The following is a 26506-nucleotide window of genomic DNA, read 5'->3' as shown; positions in this document are numbered from 1 at the left end:
CTTACTGCTGCTCTCGTATTCCACGCCAAAAACACGTCTTCAAGTTGAAGAAGCAAACCAAACTTTTCCTAGTGCCCCACGATGCAAACGTAACTCCGCACGTGATCCCTCCGCCCCTATCTCTCCGAACGTGATCTCTCCGCCGTGATCTCTCCGCACGTGATCTCTCCGCCGTCATCTCCCCGAACGTGTTCCAAAAATCTGTCCTCTTGTCCGAGAGCAGCGCAGACCTACATGAAACTTGCGCAGATAAGATATTTACATCGACGCAGCGGCTGCCAAGTATTTTTCAGCACGACTTCACCTTTCCAGTCAACAGGGTTTTTTGAATGATCGCAGCTTCGCACGATATAAAATTGCCGCCGTAGGCGCCAAAATCCTTCAATCCCGCCAGTTTTCTCTCGGTGCGTAACTCCTGTAGCAAACTCTGCCACGAATAACTTTCAGAGGGACTTTTCTAGCAGTAAAAATATAAACCATATTACTATATATTTTTCTCTGTGTATATGTGTATATATATATATATATATACGGCTTGACAAATGATAAAAAAAACTCCACTTGCCCGAAAAAAAGGCACTCGCTCCACCCCCCAAAGATTTTTTTTTTAAATCTGTACTGTAACCCCCCTCCCTCTCTCTCTCCCCTCACTTTACTCGCAGGCAAGTCTTACCGGCAGCGGGGTGCCAAGGCATGGTGCCGCGTCTCCCGGCATTCTCCCGCGTCTCCCCCTGTAACTCCCGTGTCTCCCCCTGCAACTCCCGCGTCTCCCCCTGCAACTCCCGCGTCACCCCCTGCAACTCCCGCGTCACCCCCTGCAACTCCCGCGTCTCCCCCTGCAACTCCCGCGTCTCCCCCTGCAACTCCCGCGTCTCCCCCTGCAACTCCCGCGTCTCCCCGTGCAACTCCCGCGTCTCCCCGTGCAACTCCCGCGTCTCCACCTCCAACTCCCGCGTCTCCCCGTGCAACTCCCGCGTCTCCCCCTGCAACTCCCGCGTCTCCCCCTGCAACTCCCGCGTCTCCCCCTGCAACTCCCGCGTCTCCCCCTGCAACTCCCGCGTCTCCCCCTGCAACTCCCGCGTCTCCCCGTGCAACTTCCGCGTCTCCCCGTGCAACTCCCGCGTCTCCCCCTCCAACTCCCGCGTCTCCCCGTGCAACTCCCGCGTCTCCCCCTCCAACTCCCGCGTCTCCCCGTGCAATTCCCGCGTCTCCCCCTGCAACTCCCGTGTCTCCCCCTGCAACTCCCGCGTCACCCCCTGCAACTCCCGCGTCTCCCCCTGCAACTCCCGTGTCTCCCCCTGGAACTCCCGCGTCTCACCCTGCAACTCCCGCGTCTCCCCCTGCAACTCCCGTGTCTCCCCCTACAACTCCCGCGTCTCCCCCTGCAACTCCCGTGTCTCCCCCTGCAACTCCCGCGTCTCCTCTCCCCCTGCAAATCCCGCGTCTCCCCCTGCAACTCCCGTGTCTCCCCCTGCAACTCCCGCGTCTCCCCCTGCAACTCCCGCGTCTCCCCCTGCAACTCCCGCGTCTCCCCCTGCAACACCCGCGTCTCCGCCTGCAACTCCCGTGTCTCCCCCTAAAACTCCCGCGTCTCCCCCTAAAACTCCCGCGTCTCCTCTCCCCCTGCAACTCCCGCGTCTCCCCCTGCAACTCCCGCGTCTCCCCCTGCAACTCCCGCGTCTCCCCCTGCAACTCCCGCGTCTCCCCCTGCAACTCCCGCGTCTCCCCCTGCAACTCCCGCGTCTCCCCCTGCAACTCCCGCGTCTCCCCGTGCAACTCCCGCGTCTCCCCGTGCAACTCCCGCGTCTCCCCCTCCAACTCCCGCGTCTCCCCGTGCAACTCCCGCGTCTCCCCCTCCAACTCCCGCGTCTCCCCGTGCAATTCCCGCGTCTCCCCCTGCAACTCCCGTGTCTCCCCCTGCAACTCCCGCGTCACCCCCTGCAACTCCCGCGTCTCCCCCTGCAACTCCCGTGTCTCCCCCTGCAACTCCCGCGTCTCACCCTGCAACTCCCGCGTCTCCCCCTGCAACTCCCGTGTCTCCCCCTACAACTCCCGCGTCTCCCCCTGCAACTCCCGTGTCTCCCCCTGCAACTCCCGCGTCTCCTCTCCCCCTGCAAATCCCGCGTCTCCCCCTGCAATTCCCGTGTCTCCCCCTGCAACTCCCGTGTCTCCCCCTGCAACTCCCGCGTCTCCCCCTGCAACTCCCGCGTCTCCCCCTGCAACACCCGCGTCTCCGCCTGCAACTCCCGTGTCTCCCCCTAAAACTCCCGCGTCTCCCCCTAAAACTCCCGCGTCTCCTCTCCCCCTGCAACTCCCGCGTCTCCCCCTGCAACTCCCGCGTCTCCCCCTGCAACTCCCGCGTCTCCCCCTGCAACTCCCGCGTCTCCCCCTGCAACTCCCGCGTCTCCCCCTGCAACTCCCGCGTCTCCCCCTGCAACTCCCGCGTCTCCCCCTGCAACTCCCGCGACTCCCCCTGCAACTCCCGCGTCTCCCCCTGCAACTCCCGCGTCTCCTCTCCCCCTGCAACTCCCGTATCTCCCCCTGCAACTCCTGCGTCTCCCCCTGCAACTCCCGCGTCTCCCCCTGCAACTCCCGCGTCTCCTCTCCCCCTGCAACTCCCGTGTCTCCCCCTGCAACTCCCGTGTCTCCCCCTGCAACTCCCGTGTCTCCCCCTACAACTCCCGTGTCTCCCCCTGCAACTCCCGCGTCTCCCCCTGCAACTCCCGCGTCTCCCCCTCCAACTCCCGCGTCTCCCCCTGCAACTCCCGCGTCACCCCCTGCAACTCCCGCGTCTCCCCCTGCAACTCCCGCGTCTCCTCTCCCCCTGCAACTCCCGCGTCTCCCCCTGCAACTTCCGCGTCTCCCCCTGCAACTCCCGCGTCTCCCCCTGCAACTCCCGCGTCTCCCCCTGCAACTCCCGCGTCTCCCCCTGCAACTCCCGCGTCTCCTCTCCCCCTGCAACTCCCGCGTCACCCCCTGCAACTCCCGCGTCTCCCCCTGCAATTCCCGTGTCTCCCCCTGCAACTCCCGCGTCTCCCCCTGCAACTCCCGCGTCTCCCCCTGCAACTCCCGCGTCTCCTCTCCCCCTGCAACTCCCGTGTCTCCCCCTGCAATTCCCGTGTCTCCCCCTGCAACTCCCGTGTCTCCGCCTGCAACTCCCGCGTCACCCCCTGCAACTCCCGCGTCTCCCCCTGCAACTCCCGCGTCCCCCCCTGCAACTCCCGCGTCTCCCCCTGCAACTCCCGCGTCCCCCCCTGCAACTCCCGTGTCTCCCCCTGCAACTCCCGCGTCTCCCCCTGCAACTCCCGCGTCTCCCCCTGCAACTCCCGCGTCTCCCCCTGCAACTCCCGCGTCTCCCCCTGCAACTCCCGCGTCCCCCCCTGCAACTCCCGCGTCTCCCCCTGCAACTCCCGCGTCTCCCCCTGCAACTCCCGTGTCTCCCCCTGCAACTCCCGCGTCTCCTCTCCCCCTGCAAATCCCGCATCTCCCCCTGCAACTCCCGTGTCTCCCCCTGCAACTCCCGCGTCACCCCCTGCAACTCCCGCGTCTCCGCCTGCAACTCCCGCGTCTCCCCCTGCAACTCCCGCGTCTCCCCCTGCAACTCCCGCGTCTCCCCCTGCAACTCCCGCGTCTCCCCCTGCAACTCCCGCGTCTCCCCCTGCAACTACCGCGTCTCCCCCTGCAACTCCCGCGTCTCCCCCTGCAACTCCCGCGTCTCCGCCTGCAACTCCCGCGTCACCCCCTGCAACTCCCGTGTCTCCCCCTGCAACTCCCGCGTCTCCCCCTGCAACTCCCGCGTCTCCCCCTGCAACTCCCGCGTCTCCCCCTGCAACTCCCGTGTCTCCCCCTGTAACTCCCGCGTCTCCCCCTGCAACTCCCGTGTCTCCCCCTGCAACTCCCGCGTCTCCCCCTGCAACTCCCGCGTCTCCTCTCCCCCTGCAACTCCCGCGTCTCCCCCTGCAACTCCCGCGTCTCCTCTCCCCCTGCAACTCCCGTGTCTCCCCCTGCAACTCCCGTGTCTCCGCCTGCAACTCCCGCGTCTCCCCCTGCAACTCCCGTGTCTCCCCCTGCAACTCCCGTGTCTCCGCCTGCAACTCCTATGTCTCCCCCTCGAACTCCCGTGTCTCCGCCTCCAACTCCCGTGTCTCCGCCTGCAACTCCCGCGTCTCCGCCTGCAACTCCCCCGTCTCCCCCTGCAACTCCCGCGTCTCCCCCTGCAACTCCCGAGTCTCCCCCTGCAACTCCCGCGTCTCCTCTCCCCCTGCAACTCCCGTGTCTCCCCCTGCAACTCCCGCGTCTCCGCCTGCAACTCCCGCGTCTCCCCCTGCAACTCCCGTGTCTCCCCCTGCAACTCCCGTGTCTCCGCCTGCAACTCCCGTGTCTCCCCCTCGAACTCCCGTGTCTCCGCCTCCAACTCCCGTGTCTCTGCCTGCAACTCCCGTTTCTCCGCCTACAACTCCCGTGTCTCCGCCTCCAACTCCCGTGTCTCCGCCTGCAACTCCCGTGTCTCCGCCTGCAACTCCCGTGTCTCCGCCTGCAACTCCCGTGTCACCCCCTGCAACTCCCGCGTCTCCCCCTTCAACTCCCGCGTCTCCCCCTGCAACTCCCGCGTCTCCGCCTGCAACTCCCGCGTCTCCCCCCGCAACTCCCGCGTCTCCGCCCGCAACTCCCGCGTCTCCCCCCGCAACTCCCGCGTCTCCGCCTGCAACTCCCGCGTCTCCCCCTGCAACTCCCGCGTCTCCCCCTGCAACTCCCGCGTCTCCCCCTGCAACTCCCGCGTCTCCCCCTGCAACTCCCGCGTCTCCCCCTGCAACTCCCGCGTCTCCCCCTGCAACTCCCGCGTCTCCCCCTGTAACTACCGCGTCTCCCCCTGCAACTCCCGCTTCTCCCCCTGCAACTCCCGTGTCTCCGCCTGCAACTCCCGCGTCTCTCCCTGCAACTCCGGCGTCTCCCCCTGCAACTCCCGCGTCTCCCCCTGCAACTCCCGCGTCTCCCCCTGCAAGTCTCGCGTCTCCGCCTGCAACTCCCGCGTCTCCCCCTACAACTCCCGCGTCTCCGCCTGCAACTCCCGCGTCTCCGCCTGCAACTCCCGCGTCTCCCCCTGCAACTCCCGCGTCTCCGCCTCCAACTCCCGTGAACATGGCTGCGACGACGCACTGCCATGACATTGGGATGCCACGTGACGCCACATAGCGTCCCAATGTCATGGCACCGTGGCGTGGCAGCCGCACCACGCCACCGGTAAGACTTGCCTGCGGGTACAAAGCACGGTGGGCGAGGGCATTTGGAACCAGAGTGAGCCGAAACGTTGATATGTTTAAATACATTTGATATTTTCTCTCCAAGACCCAGTGTGCCTGCTTCCTATCACCCTTTTATGCTGCAGTGTGCACCCAGGCAGTTAGTTTACCTTTATTAGAATGCCACTGCTACCTGCATTCTAATATATATATATATATATATATATATATATTAGATGCAATAATATATAATGTTATACAAGTAAAGCATAATACATTTAAATAATAATATCATATATATAATATAGATATATAAAATGTACGCATAAATCCTAAATCCTTCGTTTCTTTAGGGAACACCAAGACCTCACGGCCAGTATCCCTAGTACAGTTGGTTTTGCACGGGCATTTCTGCACAGAGAGGGAATTATGAATGGGTGATTCCGGAACGTAAGCACCGGAGGGGTTAATACCGGTGCACTCAGCATCATTCTCGTCTAATGAATATAATGAGTTATTGTTGCACATTCTAAGTCACTAAAGCCAAACCCAGCCACCTACTCCTCTCTTTAACCATGTGACCAAACCTCAATGTTAGGGCTCGTCCATATAAACCTAATTCCCGTTATTTGTCACATATCGGAGCAAGCTTCTACCGGAGAGACACCACCCAGCACCTCTGACTGCAGTAAGTCCTTCCAATCTCTGCCTCTGTCTGACAACCTCTCATTGTGTTCCTTGTAGGTTTGCTGTTGCTGTTAGGTTTATGGCTGGAGGGACTTTTGGGGTTTTGTTTGTTTAAATTATAGTACCCCAACAAGGTAAAAAAAAGCCCGATTTAGTGTTACAGTAAGAATCCCAAGCAGTGAGATTTTTTTACTGTGCTCCTGTCCACGACGGGGATCCAGAGCTGGATTTTCCTTTTGAATCTAAGGCTGCGTCACCGCTAGCGCTGAGCGGGCGGCGGTTACTTACATATATAGCTATAAGTAAGTCCCCGGTCACGCTGTGCGGGCACGCGCGCTCACCCGCGCTCAAGTAAACAAAAACCTATACTTACTCGCGCGCTCAACTACCCACAATGCCCTCCCCCACGCGCGCATACATGCAGGACACCCGGCGCTCATGCTTGGAGCGCTCTCCAAGCATGAGCGCGCTCAGCGTCAGCGGGGACTCCGCCTAACACTACAGGTTTTTTTTATCTCCAGTTCAGTCTCACTTTCTCCCACTGGGGCAACTATAAAACAACACCAGATTTATTGAAGGAAATCAAATATCATTGAAAGCCATGGGGATTATCCAGTGTAAAAAAGGTGGGGGATTGATTGCTCCAGCAGGGAGACTGTGATGCATACTCTTCTTTTGTAGTACATTATTTATGGTATATGCTATAGGGCAGGGGTAGCCAGCTCCAGTCCTCAAGAGCTACCAACAGGTCAGGTTTTCAGGATATCGCTGCTTCCGCACAGGTGGCTCAATCAGTAGCTCAGTCAAAGAGACTGTTTCAGCACATGTGGCTCAATCAGTGATGAGCCACCTGGCTGAAGCAGGGATATCCTGAAAACCAGACCTGTTGGTAGCTTTTGGGGACTGGAGTTAGCTACCCCTGCTATAGGGGTTTTGTATAAAAGTCTCCCAACTGCAAAGTATTGGCAAAAAGTGGAGCACACACTAGCACTACATTAGCCATTAACCAACCTCACGCTGGTGAGACCCTAAAACAGCTGTCTGTGATCAGGTTTACTGGCTCTGCACTTCTTTAAAGCAGCAATTCTGCTTTCCTTTTTTTACATGTATTTTTTAGAGCTGTTGGATTGAAGCGGGGGGTCTCCGGAGCTGACCCGCGTTAATTTCAGCTCCGGGGACCTCCTACTTCTCCAGATACTTGCCTCCATAGGGGGTGCCGGTAGCAGCTCCGACTGGGCTGTGTGGGGCAATCGAAATGGCGGCTTTAAAGCTCCCCCGTGTCAGCCGGGCCAATAGGAAGCCGTGACGTCATCCCTTGCGGCTTCCTATTTCCTATTGGCACACGTGACCTGGACATTTAAACCTGCAGAGCTGTTACCGGCGCCCCCTACGGAGGTAAATATCTCAACGTGGCTCTGCTCCGGAGACACCCTGCTGCCACCAGGGGGGGAACTTTTTGAGGGAGAGCATCTGCTCTTTTAACCCAGGCTGCGCTGAAAAAGCTGCGTTATGCGGCAGGCAGACGCTTAGAGGGTAAGAGATAGGCTTTTCCTTTTTGGAGGTTGAGTGGTCAAGACAGTTTTTATTTACTTTACCATATTTAAATATTATTATTTTTCTGGATCTTCTATTATTGATCCTTTTTATATTTGTTTATATTGTTTTTATGCATATATTTGGTGTCTGTTGCCCCGTGGCATCTACAAGTAACTCTAGTTATTGATTCACTGGAGTTCCATTGTAGCGTGCCACCAATAATAAGAGTTTGCATTTTTCCCACCACTGGGTGGTGCTGTAGTATCGTACTCTAGGCAAGCGCCCGTCACTCTATTATTTGAATCTAGAAGCTTAGAGGGGTCCGTGGTAGAATAGATAAGCAAAAGTGAGCGCTCATTTGCATGTCATTACCCAGAATCCTTAGCTGCAGTGGAAGCATTGTATGCTAAGAGATAATGGGGAACGGCAGGGTTGCAGACACTACATTTATTAAAGTGAAAAGTTCCAATATAGGCTCCTGTATTGCAGCTGGGAGACTTGGAGACATAACCCCCTCCTCATGTGTATTGTACATGTTTCTCCAGGCATCATGTTCCACACACTGCTGGTGTGCGTGGCTGTGTTACATGGGTTCCAAGATGTCCTCGCCTCCGAATCTAACAGCGGGAGGTCTCAAGGACAGAGCTCCAGTGTGAATAACGGGGGCAGATACACTTACCCCAGCTTAATGCGCCCGGCCAAAGAACCAGCCCTGGATATGCCAGGTAAGGGGTACCGGAAGTTGTGTGTTTACTTAAACCACTTGGACAACACGTTTGGTTCATAAATCCGGCACTTGATTTGCAAAATAGAATCTTGTAATATATTTATTGGGGGGAGGGGGGCGCCTATATATTAAAGGTGCAATCTTGTATAGCTGTCCAGAAAACAACCTTTTCTAACGAATTTAAATAGTCTGATTGGCATCCCTAAACAAATCAAACCACACTGATAGCAGATTTGTCTGACTTCAATTTTTTGGGGGGGAAATAATTACAAGTTGAATTTCTTACGGCCCTCTGAGTGGGGAGTGTTTGTCCATCAAGTTTTTTCTTTCCCCTTATCCCACCCTTATCAGAGGGAATGAAGGGGAGGGGGCTCTGGCTGTGTAAGCACTTGCTAAATACACTAATCTATGTAAAGGTATCAAGGCAATTTTGGTGCAAATCTGCAGCAATTTTATTCTGCTCCAGTTTGCTGCAATTTTGCACCAGTTTGTATTTTAGGGAGAGTCAGTAGTTGTTGGGGTGAGTTACATGGTGCACAGGTTATAATGAAATGTATCACATTCTGCATCTCTGCCCCAGCTTGCACCTTGGGGAGAGTCAGTAGGAGTTGGGGGAGTTACATAGTGCACAGATTATAATGAGATGTATCACATTCTGCGTCTCTGCCCCAGCTTGCACCTTGGGGAGAGTCAGTAGGAGGAGTTGGAGGGAGTTACACGGTGCACAGATTATAATGAGATGTATCACATTCTGCATCTCTGCCCCAGCATGCACCTTGGGGAGAGTCAGTAGGAGTTTGGAGGAGTTACATGGTGCACAGATTATAATGAGATGTATCATATTCTGCATCTCTTCCCCAGCTTGCACCTTGGGGAGAGTCAGTAGGAGGAGTTGGGGAGAGTTACACGGTGCACAGGTTATAATGATATGTATCACATTCTGCATCTCTGCCCCAGCATGCACCTTGGGGAGAGTCAGTAGGAGGAGTTACATGGTGCACAGGTTATAATGAGATGTATCACATTCTGCGTCTCTGCTTCAGCTTGCACCTTGGGGAGAGTCAATAGGAGGAGTTGGGGAGAGTTACATGGTGCACAGATTATAATGAGATGCATCACATTTTGCGTCTCTGCTTCATCTTGCACCTTGGGGAGAGTCAGTAGGAGGAGTTGGGGGGAGTTACATGGTGCACAGATTATAATGAGATGTATCACATTCTGCGTCGCTGCTTCAGCTTGCACCTTGGGGAGAGTCAGTAGGAGGAGTTGGGGAGAGTTACATGGAGCACAGATTATAATGAGATGCATCACATTCTGTGTCTCTTCCCCAGCTTGCACCTTGGGGAGAGTCAGTAGGAGGAGTTGGGAGGAGTTACATGGTGCACAGATTATAATGAGATGTATCACATTCTGCGTCTCTGCCCCAGCTTGCACCTTGGGGAGAGTCAGTGGGAGGAGTTACATGGTGCACAGATTATAATGAGATGTATCACATTCTGCATCTCTGCCCCAGCTGACACCTTGGGGAGAGTCAGTAGGAGGAGTTGGGGAGAGTTAAATGGAGCACAGATTATAATGAGATGCATCACATTCTGTGTCTCTTCCCCAGCTTGCACCTTGGGGAGAGTCAGTAGGAGGAGTTGGGGGGAGTTACATGGTGCACAGATTATAATGAGATGTATCACATTCTGCGTCTCTGCCCCAGCTGACACCTTGGGGAGAGTCAGTAGGAGGAGTTGGGAGGAGTTACATGGTGCACAGATTATAATGAGATGTATCACATTCTGCGTCTCTGCCCCAGCTTGCACCTTGGGGAGAGTCAGTGGGAGGAGTTACATGGTGCACAGATTATAATGAGATGTATCACATTCTGCATCTCTGCCCCAGCTGACACCTTGGGGAGAGTCAGTAGGAGGAGTTGGGGAGAGTTAAATGGAGCACAGATTATAATGAGATGCATCACATTCTGTGTCTCTTCCCCAGCTTGCACCTTGGGGAGAGTCAGTAGGAGGAGTTGGGGGGAGTTACATGGTGCACAGATTATAATGAGATGTATCACATTCTGCATCTCTGCCCCAGCTGACACCTTGGGGAGAGTCAGTAGGAGGAGTTGGGGGAGAGTTACATGGTGCACAGATTATAATGAGATGTATCACATTCTGTGTCTCTTCCCCAGCTTGCACCTTGGGGAGAGTCAGTAGGAGGAGTTGGGGGAGTTACATGGTGCACAGATTATAATGAGATGCATCACATTTTGCGTCTCTGCTTCATCTTGCACCTTGGGGAGAGTCAGTAGGAGGAGTTGGGGGGAGTTACATGGTGCACAGATTATAATGAGATGTATCACATTCTGCGTCGCTGCTTCAGCTTGCACCTTGGGGAGAGTCAGTAGGAGGAGTTGGGGAGAGTTACATGGAGCACAGATTATAATGAGATGCATCACATTCTGTGTCTCTTCCCCAGCTTGCACCTTGGGGAGAGTCAGTAGGAGGAGTTGGGAGGAGTTACATGGTGCACAGATTATAATGAGATATATAAAAGACATAAAATCTAATAAAATCGCTCAAAATCTAACTTCTAATATATGTTGAAACGGCGATTGTTGTATCTCAAAATAAAATAGGGAAAAAAACAATTAGTTCACAATAAGTGCATTTTCAACCTCATTTTGCAGTCTAAAGCAATTTATTGTCTAAAACGATTTATTTTTACAGTTTTTTAAAGGAAAGCACTTAGCTCAAAATCCACATTAAGACCTAGTGGTACAAGTGTTTGCAAAGTGAAGATCCAGAAGCTTTCTCTTTTTTTAAGAGCAGCTTGTCTGTCTCCACCTCTCCAATGTGTCAACACTTGTTCTATAACTGTAAAAGTGAGCCCAGATGTGTCCCCATTATGTTTTTGTAAAAAATGGTTGGACAGGTGATGTGTAGTAACACCTCTCCTCACATTACCGATATGCTCAAGTATACGTATATTTATAGTTCTTGTTGTTTGGCCCACATATTGTAATCCGCATGGACAGGTGATAAGATATACCACATAATTAGATTTGCATGATAAAAGTTGTTTTATGTTGTATCTTTGCCCTGTGATATTTGACACAAAACTAAATTTATCCTCTGGTCTATATTTACATGCAGTGCATGTGGTACAACCATAAAAACCTTTGGATTTTGTTAGCCATCTGTTCCCCTCACTGGTTATTTTAGGTAGGGCACTGGGGGCTAATTTATCTTTCAATGATTTGGCTTTTCTGAAGATCACATTTGGGTTTTCAGGGACAATCTCTCCAAGCACAGGGTCATTTTTTACAATGTGCCAGTGCTTTTTAATTATTTTGGTAATCTTATCTGATTGTCTATTGTAATCTGTCATAAATGAGTACTCAAAAGTTTTATTTGATTTAACCTTCTTGTTCTTACTCAATAAATCATTTCTATCCAAATCATTGACTTTTTTAATGGCATCCTGTATGATCACATCATTGTAATCTTTTTCTAAAAACCTTTCTTGAAGAAAGACAGATTGTTTTTGAAAGGTACTTAAGTTACTACAATTCCTTTTAATGCGTCTTATCTGTCCATATGGGACATTTTGCAGCCATTTCGGATGATGACAACTTGTGGTGGATATGTAATTGTTTATATCTACACCTTTGAAGAAGGTCTCTGTTTTTATTGTCCCTTCCTCAATGAAAATAGTCAGGTCCAAGAAATTAACTTTTTCCTGACTATATTCACAATTAAATTTTAAATTGAGCAAGTTGTCATTAATATAGATAATAAACTGTTTAAGGCTTTCTTCATTACCTTTCCAGATAAACATAATATCATCTATATATCTACGCCATAGGCACAAATTCGCACCCAGCTCTGCAATAGACCAAATATGGTCTTCTTCCCATGCTCCCATAAGAAGATTTGCATAGCTGGGTGCAAATTTCGTGCCCATGGCGGTGCCACATTTTTGCAGGTAATATACCCCCTCAAACAGAAAATAATTATGTTCTAGGATGAACTTTATGCCATCTAAAATAAAGTTGGCCTGTTCATTTGGCATATCTGGATCTTTTGATAAGGCCCTATCCACAGCTTCATGTCCATCTCTATGATTTATACACGTATAGAGGGAGGTAATATCACAAGTTACTAGATAACATCCATTTTCCCATACTTGACTTTCTAAGATGCGCAAGATATCCGTTGTGTCTTTAAGATAGGAAGGAAGTTTAGTGACATATTTTTGTAAATATATGTCTATATAAGCAGATAGATGTGACGTTAAAGAGTCAATCCCCGCTATTATGGGCCTACCAGGTGGATTTGTAATACTCTTATGGAGTGGGGAGAGTCAGTAGGAGGAGTTGGGAGGAGTTACATGGTGCACAGATTATAATGAGATGTATCACATTCTGCGTCTTTGCCTCAGCTTGCACCTTGGGGAGAGTCAGTAGGAGGAGTTGGGGGGAGTTACATGGTGCACAGATTATGAGATGCATCACATTTTGCGTCTCTGCTTCAGCTTGCACCTTGGGGAGAGTCAGTACGAGGAGTTGGGGAGGAGTTACATGGTGCACAGATTATAATGAGATGTATCACATTCTGCGTCTCTGTCCCAGCTTGCACCTTGGGGAGAGTCAGTAGGAGGAGTTGGGGAGAGTTACATGGAGCACAGATTATAATGAGATGTATCACATTCTGTGTCTCTTCCCCAGCTTGCACCTTGGGGAGAGTCAGTAGGAGGAGTTTGGAGGAGTTACATGGTGCACAGATTATAATGAGATGTATCACATTCTGCGTCTCTGCCCCAGCTTGCACCTTGGGGAGAGTCAGTAGGAGGAGTTGGGGGGAGTTACATGGTGCACAGATTATAATGAGATGTATCACATTCTGCGTCTCTGCTTCAGCTTGCACCTTGGGGAGAGTCAGTAGGAGGAGTTGGGGAGAGTTACATGGAGCACAGATTATAATGAGATGCATCACATTCTGTGTCTCTTCCCCATCTTGCACCTTGGGGAGAGTCAGTAGGAGGAGTTGGGGGGAGTTACATGGTGCACAGATTATAATGAGATGTATCACATTCTGCGTCTCTGCCCCAGCTGACACCTTGGAGAGAGTCAGTAGGAGGAGTGTTGGAGAAGTTTGCTCCTGTATTGCAGCCAGGAGAATTACATCAATAACCCAGATTGCCTCTTTGGGATATATTCACTAAAATCACCCAGGTGCACAAACCGAGACAATAAAAACAGCACCAGATTTGTTGATGAAAACGAATTCCATTGACAGCAATGGTAGTTTTTCAATTGATAATTCTGGTGCCGTTCTTTTGCACTGATTTTGCTCCAGTTCTCTTAAATAAACAGATTTGTAACAGCTTTAAAGCACCAGACCCTATCTTTAGAGTACGTTTTTTTTTTTTTAATGTACCTGAACTTGAAGGTCCCGAGGATCTGATACTTGGCCCTCTGAACTCCAGAGACCCGCCAGTTCCTGAGCTAGTTGTGCCACTGTGATACGCAAGAAAACAAATATGGCTGCTGTGTCACCATTGGAAAGTCGTGACTTCATCTCCTGATGACATCACAGATTTTCATTGGACGCTGGAGCTAAGCTGACCCCTGCAGCCATATTATGTCCACCAGGAAATTTGTATTTACTACTGTATAGCATTTGTTAATGACCCCCCAATATAGATCTGTGACCTGCTCTTTGACTATAAATGATGAATTATTTATACAGCCTCTTGCTGTGGCTTAAACACAAACTACTCTGCCACCATACCTCAGAATGAGCATCAATATATATATATATATATATATATCTCAAGGGTTCCATGTAAAAATTGATTTCAGGCAAAAGGTGACACGTGTGGTCATTTCCCAGAATCCCTTGCTGCAGTGGAAGCACTGTATGCTAGGTGATAATGGGGAAAAGCAGGGGTGCAGACCTGTCTAAGACATGTGAATGTGCTCATAATTGATATTATTGATATATATATATATATATATATATATATATATATATATATATATTATTATTTTTTATTCATGCTCCACCATTAGATTGCAGAATCTTCTGGACAGTGACTTATTGCGCCTGCACAATTCTATGTGCAGCGCTGCATATATTGTCAGCTCTATTTAAGAATACATATTATTAGTAATAAATGATGCAGTCTTGGACAATAGATTAAGTTCATGAGTTAGATTGCCCTTATAGAATGATACTCTGTAACACAAGGGTAGCCAACACCAGTCCTCAAGGGCCACCAACATGCCAGGTATTGACTGAGCCACTGATTGAGCCACCGGTGCTGAAGCAGGGATATCCTTAATACCTGACCTGTTGGTGGCCCTAGAGAAATGGAGTTGGCCGCCCCCCTGCTCTAACACTACAGTACTTTGTTTTAGGAAGTTTATCAAGATCGGGGTTTGTGCGGCTGGACACGGAAGCAGCTGAAGATTTTATGGAAGACTACAGCCTATCGGATTCAAGGGTAATTCTCTTAACACTCACAATATTATATAGAAATATAGAAGTTGTCAGCAGATAACAATCAACTGACCCGCCCGTCTCTTCAGTTTCCTCCTGTAGCCTTAAACTTTATTTGATGCCTAGTTTCTGTTTTGTTTTTTTAGTTCAAGTTTCCAGACGCTGGAGAAATGTAGGTTGGTTTCCAGTTGTGATACCTTTCTGGGGACCAACTTGAGTTTTTCACAGATTAAATTATAGTGTACGGGTCTCTTCTTCAAGTGAGTTATATATAGGATCCCCTTGTGTCTATTCCAAGCAATTTTGGATTCCTTTCCTACATGTATCTCCCCCTCCTCTGCTGGGAGGCTGTTCCATGTATCCCCTGCCCTTTCAGTGAGAAAGGTACGTGTTCACACTTAGCCTAAACCAACCACCCTCCAGTTTCAAAGCTCGCACGTCTTTGTACTTATTGTTTGTTCATGCAATTCTGGAGATATGGCCTCTAGAACTGAACTTAGATGAGGTCTAAGCAACACAGAACAGTAGAACATTCTGTATATGAAATGTAAAACTTTAGCTTGTACTAACTATTCCACGAGACATCTTCTGGGGCTGGAAGACGTCTTACGATGAAAGAAGTGAATGGGCTGTAAGGTGTCCTGTTCCGGAATGCATAGTTCTTATACTAGATTTGACCCAAACATTTACTGTACTTTATTCCTCTCTTCTTCAGACGCTGTCACTGGAGGCATCTTCTCGAGAAGAACGTTCGCCCAGGAGATGTGTTCAGCTTCTGGAGACCTGCATGGGACACCTGCCATGCTGCAGCCCCTGTGCTACCTGTTACTGCCGATTCTTTAAAGTGAATTGCTACTGCAGGAAAATCAGCCAAAATTGCCACCAGCGCAAGAACTAGCATTGTCCGACAACTCTACTGGGCATGTGGCTCCTCCGCTATTTTGCTCTGTATTACTATCATCAACATGTATATTGACTTCTATTTTCTCTATATGGATTTGTTATTGGCCTTCTTAGTGCAAGCAGGGAATTGTCTCTAAACTAGTATACTTGGTTGAGGTTAGTGCTTAGCTGTATGTCACTCGATGTTGTATGTGTCCGAGGATAGTACAGTATGGTTCAATGCATCTTAGGACATTAAAGGACAAGGTGACCTAAGATTTGGGTTCTGGCTTACTACACAGGCAGTGTAGGCACCTCGATGGTGGTCCCTCCCTTAACTCACACACTTGTGCAGCCCAAGTTCATCCTCTCACTGAAGGGTAGTCCTTATCAGGCAGATATCTCTTGACTGCCTCTGTTCTCCTCTTAACCTAACTATGCTGCATGTCTTCTACTAATAATATATGTCTTGCTGTCTGAGAGTCAGTGAGGCACTGGAAATCAATTTTACTAGGGGCTGCAGTTCGGACTTTAACGGAGTATTGAATATTCACCCCCTCTAAGCCAGTGCTGTCAGATCTAAGCGACCCCACGTTTGTTTTTCGTCGCTTTGTTCTATGAGTCAAGTGAAAAGCAGACAAATATTGAATAATTTCTCATATTTTAAATAAAGGAATAAACTAATGACCTTTTGAAGCATCAAGATTATATTAAAAGTGAAGTTTCTGGGAATGCGAGTGATGTCTGGTCATGAGTGTACCTGTGTGTGTCTTCCACAGGTCCCCAAACCTGCTTTACTCACTCCACTGTCTCATCATACGGTGGTTAAGTTACAGCAGAGGATTCTGGGTAGTGACATGCAAATGTCCATGACCAGTGTGCTCATGTTTATGTTCTATCTTTGCCATTACTGGCTTGAACATTGTGTGTGAGATAAACTGCAAAATGGGTGATTCTGCTGAAACGTTTGCATTTGTGAATAAGGTAATAATAGGTTAAGTACTGTATTATACGGCGACCCTGAATATAAGGCGACCCCCTATTTTCAGTAGTACTGTAGCTGGAAAGAAAAATGTTTACACACACACACTTTCTCTGGCTCTGTCCCTCTCTCTCTCTATATATCTCATGGCTGCTTCCGTCCCCCCAAACTGGAGCTTCCTCTGTTTTACCCTCCCACCTCATAAATCTGACTGCTGATGTGCTCGCAAAGTAGCCAGGGCCTGAATATAAGGCGAGTATGCACTTTTCAACTTAACTTTATTGAAAAAAAACATTGCCTTATAATTGGGCAAAACCGATATTAACCTGTACAGATCCTTGAAGACGTAACTGGTAAGGCATGGGCTCTGGCTCGCCATAGTCCCGAACAGCGTACGCCATGGTCCCTTGTTCATTTTCTAGGGTGCCATCGGGCTGAATGCTCTGATAGATTGGCCAGCCCAATCTAAACTGAAGTGGAGTCCCCGCTACTTCCATTACTGCCTGGTCTACTCATCCCAAGGGCAGTACAAAGGACTCGGGGGCATCCCTTAAGGTTGGAACAGAGGAGATTCCACCAGCAAAAAAGGAAAGGGTTCTTTACAGTAAGGGCAGTTACAATGTGGATTCATTACCCATGGAGACTATCATGGCAGATACAGGAGATATCTGCAATAAAAAGGTTGGACACCTTTTTAGATGGGAAAGATATACAGGGATATACCAAATAAGTAAGCATGGGAAGGATGATTATTCAGGGAGTCATCTGATATTGGAGTCGAGAATGATTTTTTTTTTTCCCTTATGAGATATCATTAGATAATGTGTCACTGGGGTTTTTTTGTTTGCCTTCCTCTGGATCAATACAGGCATACCCCGGTTTAAGGACACTCACTTTAAGTACACTCGCGAGTAAGGACATATCGCCCAATAGGCAAATGGCAGCTCGCGCATGCGCCTGTCAGCACGTCCTGAACAGCAATACCGGCTCCCTACCTGTATCGAAGCTGTGCGCAAGCGGGGAGACTATAGAGCCTATTACAAATACGTTATTTACATCAGTTATGCACGTATATGACGATTGCAGTACAGTACATGCATCGATAAGTGGGGAAAAGGTAGTGCTTCACTTTAAGTACATTTTCGCTTTACATACATGCGTACGTTAATGCGGGGTATGCCTGTGTTACATACATGCGTACGTTAATGCGGGGTATGCCTGTGTTACATACATGCGTACGTTAATGCGGGGTGTGCCTGTGTTACATACATGCGTACGTTAATGCGGGGTGTGCCTGTGTTACATACATGCGTACGTTAATGCGGGGTATGCCTGTGTTACATACATGCGTACGTTAATGCGGGGTGTGCCTGTGTTACATACATGCGTACGTTAATGCGGGGTGTGCCTGTGTTACATACATGCGTACGTTAATGCGGGGTGTGCCTGTGTTACATACATGCGTACGTTAATGCGGGGTGTGCCTGTGTTACATACATGCGTACGTTAATGCGGGGTGTGCCTGTGTTACATACATGCGTACGTTAATGCGGGGTGTGCCTGTGTTACATACATGCGTACGTTAATGCGGGGTGTGCCTGTGTTACATACATGCGTACGTTAATGCGGGGTGTGCCTGTGTTACATACATGCGTACGTTAATGCGGGGTGTGCCTGTGTTACATACATGCGTACGTTAATGCGGGGTGTGCCTGTGTTACATACATGCGTACGTTAATGCGGGGTGTGCCTGTGTTACATACATGCGTACGTTAATGCGGGGTGTGCCTGTGTTACATACATGCGTACGTTAATGCGGGGTGTGCCTGTGTTACATACATGCGTACGTTAATGCGGGGTGTGCCTGTGTTACATACATGCGTACGTTAATGCGGGGTGTGCCTGTGTTACATACATGCGTACGTTAATGCGGGGTGTGCCTGTGTTACATACATGCGTACGTTAATGCGGGGTGTGCCTGTGTTACATACATGCGTACGTTAATGCGGGGTGTGCCTGTGTTACATACATGCGTACGTTAATGCGGGGTGTGCCTGTGTTACATACATGCGTACGTTAATGCGGGGTGTGCCTGTGTTACATACATGCGTACGTTAATGCGGGGTGTGCCTGTGTTACATACATGCGTACGTTAATGCGGGGTGTGCCTGTGTTACATACATGCGTACGTTAATGCGGGGTGTGCCTGTGTTACATACATGCGTACGTTAATGCGGGGTGTGCCTGTGTTACATACATGCGTACGTTAATGCGGGGTGTGCCTGTGTTACATACATGCGTACGTTAATGCGGGGTGTGCCTGTGTTACATACATGCGTACGTTAATGCGGGGTGTGCCTGTGTTACATACATGCGTACGTTAATGCGGGGTGTGCCTGTGTTACATACATGCGTACGTTAATGCGGGGTGTGCCTGTGTTACATACATGCGTACGTTAATGCGGGGTGTGCCTGTGTTACATACATGCGTACGTTAATGCGGGGTGTGCCTGTGTTACATACATGCGTACGTTAATGCGGGGTGTGCCTGTGTTACATACATGCGTACGTTAATGCGGGGTGTGCCTGTGTTACATACATGCGTACGTTAATGCGGGGTGTGCCTGTGTTACATACATGCGTACGTTAATGCGGGGTGTGCCTGTGTTACATACATGCGTACGTTAATGCGGGGTGTGCCTGTGTTACATACATGCGTACGTTAATGCGGGGTGTGCCTGTGTTACATACATGCGTACGTTAATGCGGGGTGTGCCTGTGTTACATACATGCGTACGTTAATGCGGGGTGTGCCTGTGTTACATACATGCGTACGTTAATGCGGGGTGTGCCTGTGTTACATACATGCGTACGTTAATGCGGGGTGTGCCTGTGTTACATACATGCGTACGTTAATGCGGGGTGTGCCTGTGTTACATACATGCGTACGTTAATGCGGGGTGTGCCTGTGTTACATACATGCGTACGTTAATGCGGGGTGTGCCTGTGTTACATACATGCGTACGTTAATGCGGGGTGTGCCTGTGTTACATACATGCGTACGTTAATGCGGGGTGTGCCTGTGTTACATACATGCGTACGTTAATGCGGGGTGTGCCTGTGTTACATACATGCGTACGTTAATGCGGGGTGTGCCTGTGTTACATACATGCGTACGTTAATGCGGGGTGTGCCTGTGTTACATACATGCGTACGTTAATGCGGGGTGTGCCTGTGTTACATACATGCGTACGTTAATGCGGGGTGTGCCTGTGTTACATACATGCGTACGTTAATGCGGGGTGTGCCTGTGTTACATACATGCGTACGTTAATGCGGGGTGTGCCTGTGTTACATACATGCGTACGTTAATGCGGGGTGTGCCTGTGTTACATACATGCGTACGTTAATGCGGGGTGTGCCTGTGTTACATACATGCGTACGTTAATGCGGGGTGTGCCTGTGTTACATACATGCGTACGTTAATGCGGGGTGTGCCTGTGTTACATACATGCGTACGTTAATGCGGGGTGTGCCTGTGTTACATACATGCGTACGTTAATGCGGGGTGTGCCTGTGTTACATACATGCGTACGTTAATGCGGGGTGTGCCTGTGTTACATACATGCGTACGTTAATGCGGGGTGTGCCTGTGTTACATACATGCGTACGTTAATGCGGGGTGTGCCTGTGTTACATACATGCGTACGTTAATGCGGGGTGTGCCTGTGTTACATACATGCGTACGTTAATGCGGGGTGTGCCTGTGTTACATACATGCGTACGTTAATGCGGGGTATGCCTGTGTTACATACATGCGTACGTTAATGCGGGGTGTGCCTGTGTTACATACATGCGTACGTTAATGCGGGGTATGCCTGTGTTACATACATGCGTACGTTAATGCGGGGTGTGCCTGTGTTACATACATGCGTACGTTAATGCGGGGTGTGCCTGTGTTACATACATGCGTACGTTAATGCGGGGTGTGCCTGTGTTACATACATGCGTACGTTAATGCGGGGTGTGCCTGTGTTACATACATGCGTACGTTAATGCGGGGTGTGCCTGTGTTACATACATGCGTACGTTAATGCGGGGTGTGCCTGTGTTACATACATGCGTACGTTAATGCGGGGTGTGCCTGTGTTACATACATGCGTACGTTAATGCGGGGTGTGCCTGTGTTACATACATGCGTACGTTAATGCGGGGTGTGCCTGTGTTACATACATGCGTACGTTAATGCGGGGTGTGCCTGTGTTACATACATGCGTACGTTAATGCGGGGTATGCCTGTGTTACATACATGCGTACGTTAATGCGGGGTGTGCCTGTGTTACATACATGCGTACGTTAATGCGGGGTGTGCCTGTGTTACATACATGCGTACGTTAATGCGGGGTGTGCCTGTGTTACATACATGCGTACGTTAATGCGGGGTGTGCCTGTGTTACATACATGCGTACGTTAATGCGGGGTGTGCCTGTGTTACATACATGCGTACGTTAATGCGGGGTATGCCTGTATATAAGTATCTGCCGTCTAAATTGAATGCACAGTAGGTTGAGCTCGATGGACACATGGTTTTTTTTCAACCTTATCAACTATGTAACCGCGTGATCGCCCAGGCGTGATCACATGGCCCGGAAGTGCCGGCGGTCCGGTAACTCTCAGGTTAAAGTTTCCGGAAAGAAAAATATCACCTAATTAGTTGAAGTTTCTTCATAGTCATTATTACCCTTTTTTGTTGCCCCAGTTTTTTAGGCAAGGGACTTTGAAACCCCCTTAATTAAGAGGTGCAAATACAGAAATGCATTAATAAGAAATTCTCTTCGTATAAACCAAATGCAGCATGTTGCGGGAGCAGCTCAGTGAGTGGAGGAGGGGCTCAGGGAGTGGCGATGGAGCGAGTCAGTGAGTGGAGGAGTGGCTCAGTGAGTGGAGGAGCAGCTCAGTGAGTGGAGGAAAGGCTCAGTGAGTGGAGGTGCTCAGTGAGTGGAGAATGAGCTGGCTCAGTGAGTGGAGGAGCAGCTAAGTGAGTGGAGAATGAGTGGCTCAGTGAGTGGAGGAAATGCTCAGTGAGTGGAGAAGGAGGGCCTCAGTGAGTGGAGGAGCAGCTCAGTGAGTGGAGGAAAGGCTCAGTGAGTGGAGGGGGGCTCAGTGAGTGGAGAATGAGTGGCTCAGTGAGTGGAGGAACGGCTCAGTGAGTGGAGAAGGAGGGGCTCAGTGAGTGGAAAAGAAGGGGCTCATTGAGTGGAGAAGGAGATGCCCAGTGAGTGGAGGAGCAGATCAGTGAGTGGAGGAGGGGCTCAGTGAGTGGCAAAGGAGGGGCTCAGTGAGTGGCGAAGGAGGGGCTCAGTGAGTGGAAAAGGGGGGGCTCAGTGAGTGGAAAAGGGGGGGCTCAGTGAGTGGAAAAGGGGGGGCTCAGTGAGTGGAGAAGGAGAGGCTCGGTGAGAGGAAAAGGAGGGGCTCAGTGAGTGGAGAAGGAGGGGCTCAGTGAGTGGACAAGACGAGGCTCAGTGAGAGGAAAAGGAGGGGCTCAGTGAGTGGAGAAGGAGGGGCTCAGTGAGTGGACAAGGAGAGGCTCAGTGAGAGGAAAAGGAGGGGCTCAGTGAGGAGGAGTGGCTCGGTGAGTGCAGAAGGAGCGGCTCAGTGCGTGGAGAGGCTCAATGAGTGCAGGGGAGACTCTTTTATCTCCCAGACTCGCTGGAGGTATGGGGCTGGCCAGGGGAAGCTATTGCTCGTAGGCACTGTTCCCATTGGCCAGTTTGAATTTCCCGCTTGCTGGCTTCCTGAGTCCCTCAACACATCCCCTCCTCTGACGCGTGCAGCAAGCCGAGCCTCCAGCTTGTGATTGGCTGTTGCAGTTACGATCCGTTGTCTGATTGGTCGCCAGTCTTCCATGTTAAACACAGGACAGCGAGGTCTATGTAAGGGGACTACCCGATCAGAGAACCAGAGCTACTTGGGACTTAGTCCGACGAAGCGCTGGCGGGCTTTTCAAAAGTGCTTTGCTCTGAATAGCAAAGCACTCGGCACGGAGTTGCCAGAGAAGCCTGGCCTAGCTGAGGACAAGTTCTAATAATCAACGAAGACCCGGCCAGCGGGGAGAGCCAGGTATCTCGCCCGGAGATCGTACCGTGGTGTTCCTGGACCTGAAGCAGACAAGGTAAGCCTTCCTGAAGCTGGTGCCCTGCACAAAGTGAGGCTAAAGACTCCCCCCAGGTCCCCAGTTACATGTGTATTACCTGTATTTTGTGTTTCATTGTATGTCTGCTGGTAGAATAAACCCTATTTTATTCAACTACCTTGTCCTGCCCAGTGAATTGATCCCGGTAGGTAAAAGGTGTTAAAAGTACTGGTCTCCCGTGACAGTGCGCGCCAGCCGGACAGAGCCCGAAAAACCGGGACGTCTGGTCACCCCATCTGTATGGGCCCACACAGTTAACCCCTTAAGGCCCTAGTAATCCCAAAGGGGGGTTACATTGTTTTTCCTAGTTGCCATACATCAGCTGCTATTCACTTAAATAACATTATTAACTTACCTGTATAACCAGGAGGAATAGTAGGGGGCCCCTGCTGCAGCCACACTAATAGAATAGGATGATGAACGGTGCTTAGGGTGTACATACAGTAGTGAAGGAATAGAGAGAGAACCCTGTATAGCACTCAGGTTCACGCTCTGATGGTAGATGAGTGATTTAAAACATAAACAATTCAGCTCTACTGTGCATATCTGACAAGAAGCAAAAACGAGACAACACATAAGTCAGATTTTTATTGAGTAGTGTGTTAGGTATGCAGTGACTCACACTGGTATACTCACTGTGTTCTTTAAACAGCACCAGGCATACCTCAGCGCACCAGGGGTTAAACTATGACGTCATCTCACTGGAGGCCCTATATATACCTGCCTACCTGCAGGGCTCCCTCAACTATACTTACCATTCGCCTTGAGAAAGCCCCTCGCGAAACGCGCGCGTCGGCTCCCTTCTCCCACGTGCACGCGCAGGCTTGTGACTGCATCCGCATTATGAAACTCTAACCGCGAGTTCATGCGGCAGCCTGCTCGTGCAGGATATACAGACTAGCAGTGCCCCGACGGTCATTGCAAGTCTCCTCTGTGTGGTGTTCCTTTTGGAAAGTGCTAATATCCTTGAAGTACTGATATAGTGACCCCCAGCAACACCATAGCTGCGCTGCTGTCAGGGATATTCTAGACAGCAGCACTTTAAGGGTCACTATTGGTGCTTACTCTCAGCTCACCCTCTGCTATGGGATTATGATTATTATCCAGCCACAGTGCCTATAACCTCTACCTGCTTACAGTCTATACACAGCCCTAGAGGTAGTGCAGGGCACCTACCCTACAGTATATACAATAGAAGGTCACCTTAGTTCAGTTTGACACTTGGCCGGAGACACCCATATATATAGAGTGGTTAATTAGCTGACTGCACTCACGACTGCTGAGAATCATACTATACTCGTTCCCAGCGTCTACCAGCATATATATACATATCATACTTACCACCTTAATAAAGGAAGTACGCAGACCATGCCAGTGTGTGATATGTTACTTCAGTACCTTTATTAGCACACCCAGGAACCCACACCCATCACAAAGGTCCACATCAGGATCTATGTGCCGTTTTGTTACCAGTGTTCCAATATAGTTATATCTGGTATATAAGATATTATCTGATCCGGAGCCAACACGGCTACTAGTATTCAGGATCAACCTACCTCCAGCACGTTGTTCCAACATCCACTATTTTAATATATGCTAATAATAAAGTTTATGTTTTAAATCACTCATCTACCATCAGAGCGTGAACCCGAGTGCTATACAGGGTTCTCTCTCTATTCCTTCACTACTGTATAACCAGGAATCAGGGTGAGATATTTACCTGCAGTTTCGTGCATTTCGGCCAGGATTAAATTGATCTGCAAAGAAGCAATTGATATAGATAAATGAAATCACCAACCTTTAAAAAAACAAAAACAAATCCAAAATGTAATACGAGAGATTGAAAGTAAACGACACCTTTTTATTTTTTTTAACAAAAAGTTAAAATGTTAGACGTTTAATGTCTCATGGTAAACAGATGCAGGGTTTGTACGATCTGCACAATGTTCAGAAACAAACAGGACACTTTTTATTTTCCGTCATATCTGGCAGAAAAATCACTATATTTTCATGAAACTTTGAGCAATTATCGGCCTGTGACAGTATATTATTACACTTAAGAATTATTTGATGATCATAATAAATATACATAGGAATTGGTGATGGCGTGATGACCTCATCACGTGCATTGTTTCAAAATGGTGTTTAGCGCAGAAGATAAGCGCATTTTAAAGTGTTCGAGACAGAATGAGAATTATGGTCCAAAATGCTCACACAAAAGGTTTCCTGATAAAGGGCGGTCGCTAGGAGGGCTGAAAAAACAGAATTCATAAAACAACGAAGAAGTTGAGCACCTGGATCAGCGCGTTATTGATGATGCAATCAGACAGCAGCGTTTTCGTGTTCAGACGCGCATGTCAGCTGGAGGACACACTCTTTGAGACATACTTGCAGCTGGCTCAGTGAGTAAAGACACTGACTAACACTGAGTTTGAAGCAGGGGAGCCTGGTGTTGCCTCCTTGTGATCATGGTCAAGTCACTTTATCTCCCTGTGCCTCAGGCACCAAAAAGAAAAAACATAGATTGTAAGCTCCACGGGGCAGGGACTGTGCCTGCAAAATGTCTCTGTAAAGCGCTACGTAAAACTAGCAGCGCTATACAAGAAAAAACAATTAATTCGCCGAAGCTTTATAGTAATCCTAGGGGGAGGACTGTGTCTGTAACAATCCCATGTGCTGCGTACCGCGTACCACGTGCTATACTGTAATTGTGACGCACTTTGAGTCCCATCGGGACAACGGTGCTATAGGAAAGGTATTATTAAGATTTCCGACTCCTTCTCCCAGGAAACGTGTCTGCGGCCTGATGGAGGATATGTCACCCGTCTCAAAAAATTATAGTCACTTAAAATATATATATATTTGACACTTTTAAACATGGCACCGTCCCCTCCTGACATTAGCTCACTTCAGCCTGGTTGGGACTGTTACCATATTCATGTTTATTGACCCGCACTGAGCCCTTCTGTGCGCATGCACCGTTTGCTGCGTTCCAAGCCTCGGCGTACCAGCCTTTTTATTACGTCACTGTCCTACGACTTCACTGATTGGTGCTTGTTCAGGCCCCGCTCCCCGCTGTTCTCGTCAGCAGTCAGCTGGGGAAGAAGGCTTGTCCCCGCGAGAGCTGTCACTCCGGCGCGCGTGACCGCTCCCTTCGCTACCGGCGTGACGTCACCCCCGGCCGCCGCCGCGCGCACACACCGAGCTCCGGTCCGCGAGCCGCCGCCATGACGTCTTTCTCCGAACTCTACTTCAATGTGGACAGCGGGTACCTGGAAGGGCTGGTGCGGGGATTCAAGGCCGGGATCCTGTCCCAGGGAGACTACCTGAACCTGGTGCAGTGCGAGACACTGGAGGGTGAGTGACCGAGGCCTATATGAGGGGCCACAGCCTCCTCACCGGGCCTGTGTGAGGGGCCACAGCCTCCTCCCCCCCCCCTGGGGCCTGTGTGAGGGGCCACAGCCTCCCCCCCCTCCTGGGGCCTGTGTGAGGGGACACAGCCTCCCCCCCTCCTGGGGCCTGTGAGGGGCCACAGCCTCCCCCCCCCTCCTGGGGCCTGTGTGAGGGGCCACAGCCTCCCCCCCTCCTGGGGCCTGTGAGGGGCCACAGCCTCCCCCCCCCTCCTGGGGCCTGTGTGAGGGGCCACAGCCTCCCCCCCACTCCTGGGGCCTGTGTGAGGGGCCACAGTGTCCCCTCCCCTCCTGGGGCCTGTGTGAGGGGCCACAGCCTCCCTCCCCCCTCCTGGGTCCTGTGTGAGGGGCCACAGCC

The 26506-nt window shown here is 50.2% G+C and overlaps 2 protein-coding genes and 1 long non-coding RNA gene across 3 annotated transcripts in view; 2 read left to right on the top strand and 1 right to left on the bottom strand.

Moving 5' to 3' along the window:
• On the bottom strand, positions 1–26182 carry LOC142470096 (uncharacterized). The gene is made up of 3 exons (XR_012789163.1): positions 25033–26182; positions 24459–24495; positions 1–457 (listed from the first exon to the last, which is right to left on the bottom strand). It is a non-coding gene; the product is annotated as an uncharacterized LOC142470096 (long non-coding RNA).
• Positions 5595–16232, top strand: AGRP (agouti related neuropeptide). The gene is made up of 4 exons (XM_075577189.1): positions 5595–5928; positions 8009–8188; positions 14600–14685; positions 15397–16232. The coding sequence occupies exons 1-4, from the start codon at positions 5832–5834 to the stop codon at positions 15577–15579; spliced, it is 546 nt and encodes a 181-aa protein (XP_075433304.1). The 5' UTR covers positions 5595–5831; the 3' UTR covers positions 15580–16232.
• Positions 25807–26506, top strand: part of ATP6V0D1 (ATPase H+ transporting V0 subunit d1) — a 75679-nt gene continuing 74979 nt past the window's right edge. The window contains exon 1 of the mRNA XM_075577032.1: positions 25807–26095. Within this exon, the coding sequence (XP_075433147.1) occupies positions 25966–26095 (130 nt within the window). The 5' untranslated portion in view covers positions 25807–25965. The remainder of the gene's footprint in view (positions 26096–26506) is intronic.

The sequence above is a fragment of the Ascaphus truei genome, chromosome 19 (genome assembly GCF_040206685.1).
Source record: "Ascaphus truei isolate aAscTru1 chromosome 19, aAscTru1.hap1, whole genome shotgun sequence".
Lineage (NCBI taxonomy): Eukaryota > Metazoa > Chordata > Amphibia > Anura > Ascaphidae > Ascaphus > Ascaphus truei.
Note: the sequence above shows the minus strand (reverse complement) of the source record. Positions and strands in the feature narration are given on the sequence as shown.